General features: G+C 35.0%; 1 protein-coding gene across 1 annotated transcript; it reads left to right on the top strand.

The window, feature by feature from the left end:
• The first annotated feature begins 647 nt into the window (after positions 1-647).
• On the top strand, positions 648-4,521 carry LOC112503622 (beta-fructofuranosidase, insoluble isoenzyme CWINV6-like). Its single transcript, XM_025107626.1, has 7 exons — positions 648-813; positions 1,386-1,394; positions 1,925-2,784; positions 2,871-3,032; positions 3,236-3,486; positions 3,569-3,662; positions 4,056-4,521. Exons 1-7 carry the CDS (start codon positions 648-650, stop codon positions 4,260-4,262), a joined length of 1,749 nt encoding a protein of 582 aa, XP_024963394.1. The 3' UTR covers positions 4,263-4,521.
• The last annotated feature ends 2,988 nt before the right edge of the window (positions 4,522-7,509 follow it).

Here is a 7,509-nt window from a genome sequence, read left to right on the forward strand (position 1 = left end):
TACTAATTATATTTTAGATTTTTTATATTTAAAATGAGATGTTTATCCTGTATTTGATTGTGTTTATCTGCAGTTAGTTTCACGAATTTAGATATAGGATGAAATCGGATAAGGATGAAATCGTTTAGGAATGAAAGGGTTTAAGAGTTTTTAAAAGTTTTTAAGAGTTTTAAGAGTTTTTAAGAGTTTTAGCCAAATGCTTTATAATATAGTATAGATTTTAGCCATATTATAATCATATGGTACCACCATTACTTCTCGTATATTATAACAATTAATTGAAAATAATTAAAATATTAAATAATTTTTTATTTGTTTCAAAAAATAAAATATGTTTGTAATTGCATGTCGTTTGTTTTGTTGGCGGCTTGATATTTCAAAGTCATAAAAAATGGGTCCTATGAAGACAAATAGATAAAGAATGCATAGTAAGGGTGACCCATTGAATATTGTCAAAAGTGATGTGCAGCCCTTGCCAACTTTTATGAAATAAACAAAGCTCAGTGGTATTAATGAAAATAAACAAAGTTCAGGGGTGTGAATGAAAATATTTCGGCAGTTACTGTTGGACTCAACGTCTATATAAACTAACCAATGGACCATTTCAAACTCATTCCACACCTACTCTCGTCATCCAAATCATAAATATGATGAAATCTCTCGTCTCGATTCTCACATTATGTTTTCTTGGTATCGTTGGCACTGAAGCTGCAGGACGAAATCTAAAAGATGTCATCTCGCTTCCTAGCCAACGGTTCCAACAACCGTATCGAACTGGGTACCATTTCCAACCACCAAGCAATTGGATGAACGGTACGTGCATTTGTTTTCACGTCAAGAATTTATCCTCACATGTTTTCTGATATATTGGTTTTTTAAAACCATCGTATTCGTTTATTTGTGTTATGTTCTCGAAACTTTTTTTATGAGGGAAAGGCAAGAGGGACAGGACTCCCGTGTTCTTGAAAAAGGAAGATAATGATAAGATTTCTCTCAAATATGAGAGGAAGGGAAAAAAAAGAAAAATAATATTTCGTTCTAATGGATATATTTCGAGAAGATATATTTTTAAAAATGATTTTTTTTTCTTTTTCGTTTGTTCAAGAAAACGAAAAATTATTTCCTTTCCATTCGTCCATTTTCAAGAACACAAATTCGAGAACATAGCGTTAATGCAAACCAACCCTTTTCACGATCATGGAAAACGAGAATATGGTGTACGTGATCTATTCTCGTTTTTTGCTATAAAACGAATACGATGTTCCAAAATTGTTATTATTTATTTCTCATTATGATTTATATAAGGTAGCTGATTTATTTTTCATATGGGTTCCGTTGACGTGAAACCAAATTGGATCCAACGGTTGGTGATTGAATTTCCACAGATCCCAATGGTGAGTTTCCGTTTCTTTAATGTTTTATTCTTTTAGCATCCAATTCGATTGCTGGATTTTAAAGCAATTTCTTTAATAAAAAACATTACTAAAATCGATATAAAAAAGGTAGCTTCGTAAAATACAAGGAAAAATGACACCAAAATCCTAAATATTAAAATAATTATATATTTAAAATAAAATATTGGAAAACAAAATAAAGAAAAGGACCCCACAAGGACTATGTACGCAAGAATGGTGGAAAACCCCATTCCCCACCGCCCACCCCCACTTTTGATCTGGATGGGTATGGGATATATGCACCACATTTTTTTTGCTTTTTCCTTTATTAGCCTTTTTATTCCTTTCTTGTTTGATTAAAAATAATTAAATATTAAATTATACAAATGTTTAAGAGCTCATGCACAATTCTTATTCAGTTAATCAAAGAATATAAATAAGTATACCATTTTAAAAGCACGTGTTTTTTAATTATAAATGAGGATAACGTTTTAGATAAAGGGTATGATTGTAATTTTGAAAAATTGCAGGACCAATGTTATACGAAGGAGTGTACCATTTTTTCTACCAATACAACCCGTACGCGGCAACTTTTGGTGACCTCATCCTGTGGGGCCATGCCGTATCATACGACCTGGTCAACTGGATCCATCTTGACCCGGCAATATACCCGACCCATGAAGCAGACAGCAAAAGTTGCTGGTCCGGATCGGCCACCATCCTGCCGGGAAACATTCCGATGATGTTGTACACCGGAAGTGATTCACAGTCCCGGCAAGTTCAAGATCTCGCTTGGCCAAAAAACCTCTCCGATCCGTTCTTAAGAGAATGGGTCAAATACGAAAACAACCCGATCATAACCCCGCCGGAGGGCGTCAAGGACGACTGTTTCCGGGACCCCAGCACCGCCTGGAAAGGTCCCGACGGCGTGTGGCGGATGGTCGTCGGCGCCGACAGAGACAACGACGGCATGGCGTTTTTGTACCAGAGTACGGATTTCAAGAACTGGAAGCGACACGAACAGCCTCTTTCGTCGGCGGAAGATACCGGAACTTGGGAGTGCCCGGACTTTTATCCGGTGCCGTTGAACAGCACCAACGGGCTCGATACGTCGACGTATAGCGGCAGTGTGATGCATGTGATGAAGGCTGGATTTGAAGGGCATGATTGGTATACGATTGGGACTTACAGTCCAGTTAGTGAGAATTTTTTGCCCCAGAATGGGTTACGATTATCAGGAAGCAAATTGGATTTGAGGTACGATTATGGCAATTTTTATGCATCCAAATCGTTCTTCGATGATTCCAAGAACAGAAGGGTTTTATGGGGTTGGATCCCTGAATCCGATTCTCAAGAAGACGACATCGAAAAAGGATGGGCCGGCCTTCAGGTATGATTTCCCCCTTTGTTTTCCGGCGGCCGGAAAATGCATAAAACCGATATCGATCATCTAAGAATTCAAACTGTTTTTTGCAGTCGTTTCCAAGGGCAGTTTGGATAGACAGAAGTGGGAAGCAGCTAATCCAATGGCCGGTGGAGGAGATTGAAACCCTTCGTGAGAATGAAGTTAAACTTGAAAACAAAAAGCTCGACTCTGCTTGCCCTGTTTATGAAATCCAGGGGATTACTGCTTCGCAGGTTTGTACTCTATGCATTCAATATAAACTATATATTAAAATAGTAAAACAATTTATTTTATTTATTAAAAAAACATTATTCTATTTTAAGTATTTGGTTTTCAAAGAATAAAAATATTCATTAAAATCTCTCTAATCCTCGTTTCTCGATGTTAAAGATGAAGTAGTTTTTATGGTATTAAAGTTTGACATTTCCATTTTCAGGCGGATGTTACGGTTTCTTTCAAATTAGAAGGTTTGACCATCGCAGACACAGAGGATTTGGATACGACTTCGGTCGATCCACAAGCACTCTGTACCGAAAGAGGTGCTTCGAGCAAAGGTGCATTCGGGCCTTTTGGCTTGTTGGCTATGGCTTCTAAAGATCGCAAAGAGCAAACCGCAATCTTCTTCAGGGTGTTTTATGACCAAAAGATTAAACGATACGCGGTACTCATGTGTAGTGATCTTAGCAGGTTTGTTATTCATCCAATTAGCAAGTTTGTCATAGGAATAAGGGTCTAGTTTTCAATAACTAATCTTTTTGTGTGTTTAAAGGTCTACGATCAGGAGCAATATTGACACAACAAGTTATGGTGCGTTTGTTGACATAGATCTTCAAAACAACAATGAGATCTCGCTCAGAAACTTGGTAAGTAAATGTTACTGTTGATAACTTGTCAATAAAGCATGACTCTACATTTTATTGTTACAGGTATAAGGTTTATGATGTATTAACGACCTCTATGTATGTCGTTGACTTTTAATCTTTGTCGGTATACTTTACCAACCAAGTCCTTTCCGACAAAAACCTTAGGTCAAAAGCCTTTAGTAATAGGCCCCACTGTCGGTGAAACACTAGTTTCTTATAATCGTTATAAATATCCATACCGAATAGTACATCTCTTTAAACATAATTTTGGTTTTTATGCATCTTTTATTTTTCTCGCTTCATGTTTTCATGTAATTTCAATTTGCTAGTTTCGTTACTACCTTCGAAGTTGTCATCTTTACGTTTTGACCCTTGTTTCTGGAATATTTATAGATTGACCGCTCAATTATTGAGAGCTTTGGGGCAGAAGGAAAGACATGTATTACAAGTCGGGTTTATCCGAAATTTGCTTACAATGAAGACGCTCATCTTTTCGCTTTTAACAACGGGACTCGAAGCGTCACAATTTCAAAAATGAGTGCTTGGAGTATGAAGGATGCCGAATTTGTGATAGATCAGACCGAAAAAAGTGCAGTCTAAGAAGATAGATACGTTGAAAACCATTAGAATATTCTTGTGGAAAATATATAGTAAAAGAAACATTGGAGGCCAAGAAGAGTGGGTTTAATAGCTCTTTGTGAAGGTCATTCTTTGTCGCTATATTGCTTGTAAAAAATTTTGAAGATTGTTGGCAGTTTTTTTCATTTATAAATTATTAAGATGTAACAGTTTGTGCAAAGCACAGGATGGCATTGTAACAAATTATCGTTTCATTAATATAATTGCGCTATTTGAGTAATTCTTTCGTTTTTATTCGAGTCTTTAAACCATATGATTATGGGTTCCAAAGCTAGATGTTATATGTTTTTTAATAAAATAGCTGATAAATTAGTTGTAGGGCAGACACATGTCCATAGTCCAAAAAGATAGAGGACCAAATTATTTTAGTATACAACAGTAGTCCAAAAAATTTAGTAGATAAAATAGACCCAAAAAATTTCGCCTATAGTAAGAGCCCAAAATAATTAGTAGATAACAAGAGACCAAAAATGTATTCACCGTCTACATCGGAGAAGAAATCCGTAAAAAGATAAATTGCCCTTTGCGTTCGCTTTTTTTTTTGCTTCTCAAAGTTTTTATATGGTGCCAATGTCTAAGGCTATTCGCTATAGCTCATGCTTCAACAATTCGATGGACAACTACTTTAAGTTTTAAAGTCATGAGCTTGTTATTGCTATTGATATCTGCTTCTGTTAGCTATTGTTGGTCCCAAACTGATCTACAATAGTTTATAGGTAACACTTTGTAGAAAGGGAGGATGAGTACAAACACACAATTTTTAATTTTTAAAATTCTTTTATTAAAAAGAGAAGATCAATATATAATTTAAAGATTGTTGCAGAAGAAGATAAGATTAAGAACTTATCTAAACAATATAGGAAGCACACAAGTTATACAGAAGAGCAAGAGAGAAAGTGTTTGCTTAAAAAAGAGCTTGAGAAAGCTTGTGTATGCTTGTCTTAGCTTAAGTGTGCTTTTCTTCGCTTGAGTGAGCTTAGCTTCGCTTATGGAGAAGAGAGTCTCCTTAGCTATTTATATCCATTACAATTAATACAAGTCAGAGAGTACAAAGCACGTGGTAAACTTCTAAAGGAGAGTTTGTCGTTTGTCTTCAGATATACAGGTTTTTGACCGTATATGAACAGTAGCCTTTCACAAAATAGGTAAGTACGCTTGGAGATAACAGAGTAACTCCGTACATATGCTTTACTGTGTTAGGTAAGGAGTTGTCCTTTGCGTGCAAAAAGATAAGACAAAAACTAATCTTGTAGAGCAAGATGCATTTTGTAACACCCCACATTCTACATTTTCATATAATCATGTATTTCATATATCATAAAATACAAATAGTACATCTTTGATCCCAACAGTACAAAAAGCTATATTACAAAATTTACAACCAAAAATTTCCAAAAATAACGTTCTTGTACATAACTGGTATAGAAACCAGTATTCCCAAAAATTCAACAAATAACATACGATCTTCAAAAAATCAAGTAAGGACAACGAAAAATTCATATTTTCCTCCTTTTCCTTATCCCTGAACATAGCCTGACCTGCAATGCACATTTTTAAACACAAAATGAGGGTTAGACATTGAGGTGTAGTGAAAATTCCCTTTCTTTGCAATTACAGGGTGAAAATCACCAAAACCTGTTATAAAATCATATTTGAAATTTCACGAACATACAACAACTTTTGTGAAATATAACTCAAATATTACAACAAATAAGAGTCATAAATGTTTCTTACCACACAGGAATACAACCACTCAAGTTCTCATTAACATTCGGTACATAATTCCCAAAGCTCTTAAAAGTCATAAAGATTAGAGCTTATAATCTCAACTTTCAAAATCATATAAAGAACTACCATCAACTAGAGCTATTGGTTATTAACTAAAGCTTTTTAAAATAAGAACTGTTTTGAACTCAAAAGAAGATTGAATTTAATAATAACCAAATACCCTTTGGGTTTTATTTCAAATATTTACTCTTTTGAACAGTCAAAATGTAATATCTGATATCCCAAAAGCATTTGTTATTCGAAACAGGGGCAATTAATTCTTCTGGCTATAAGCCATTTCCCACTTCTCAATAACATCATTGTTATCATTTCAATAAGAGCAATAACTCCAAGTTTTCATATCACAAAAAAAATGTTAACTTTGAATTATCGCATCTTATGGATGTGACGACGAGAGTTATAATTGTAACACATATCTCACAATTGCCACTCTTATCCCAAAGTACACATCTCTTTGATATGCCACACTTATCCCAAAGTACATGTAATAGTCTGGTTATTATTTTAGTTATATATATATATGTTATGTATATATGTTTTGATATGTGTGTGTATATTATTTTAAATAAAGAAAAGAGGGGGAGTCCCTCACTTCCCCTTGTGGTTGTGTATATATATATATATAGTTGTTGTGAAGAAAAACACATACATACACCTTCTATATTTGGAAAGTTGCTCTGGAGAGTTTTAAAGATTTGCACAGGAAGAAGAAGAAGGTCTCAAAAGGTTTTGATTCTCATTTCAAAAAGGTGAGTGTTTAGAGCTTTGAATATGTATTGYTTATATATGATTTGATAAGCATTTTAGAACTGGTTRTTGTGGATTCAATTRCATTTTATGTTGATTCTTGAATAATCCGGCCAAGTGKTATCCGSATTGAAATCCGGATAYTTAAACCRTCCATGCTGTCCGTATATTGTTTAAACCRGACAAGAGGTGAYCGGATAACTTATAAACCGGCCAAGAGGTGACCGGATATTGTTTAAACCGGACAAGTGGTGACCGGATAATATATAAACCGGCCAAGTGGTGACCRTATATGTTTGGATATGTGTGTGTATATTATTTTGAACCGGATAATGTGTAAACCGTTCAAATGATTCAAGTGATGTACTGACCGGATTATTTTAAAYCGGTCAAGGGTTAGTCTATGTATTGTCCGATTTATTTTAAACCGGATAACAAAGAAAGTAAAGTGTTGTCCGGATTTCTAATCCGGACAAAGGAGTTGGTTTATGTTTAAAGTATATTGACCGAATATCTAATCCGGACAAGTCTGACCGGACTTCAAATCCGGATGAAAGGAAAAATGTTTTTGGAAGATGTTTATGAAATATAATGGCAGTGTAACTGCGAGTGAGATGGCGGTGTAACTGCGAGTGAGATGGCGGTGTAACCGCGAGAGTGATATAATGGCAGT

Source organism: Cynara cardunculus, unplaced genomic scaffold (assembly GCF_001531365.2).
Source record: "Cynara cardunculus var. scolymus isolate 2C unplaced genomic scaffold, CcrdV1 Un_Scaffold_3410, whole genome shotgun sequence".
Taxonomy (NCBI): domain Eukaryota; kingdom Viridiplantae; phylum Streptophyta; class Magnoliopsida; order Asterales; family Asteraceae; genus Cynara; species Cynara cardunculus.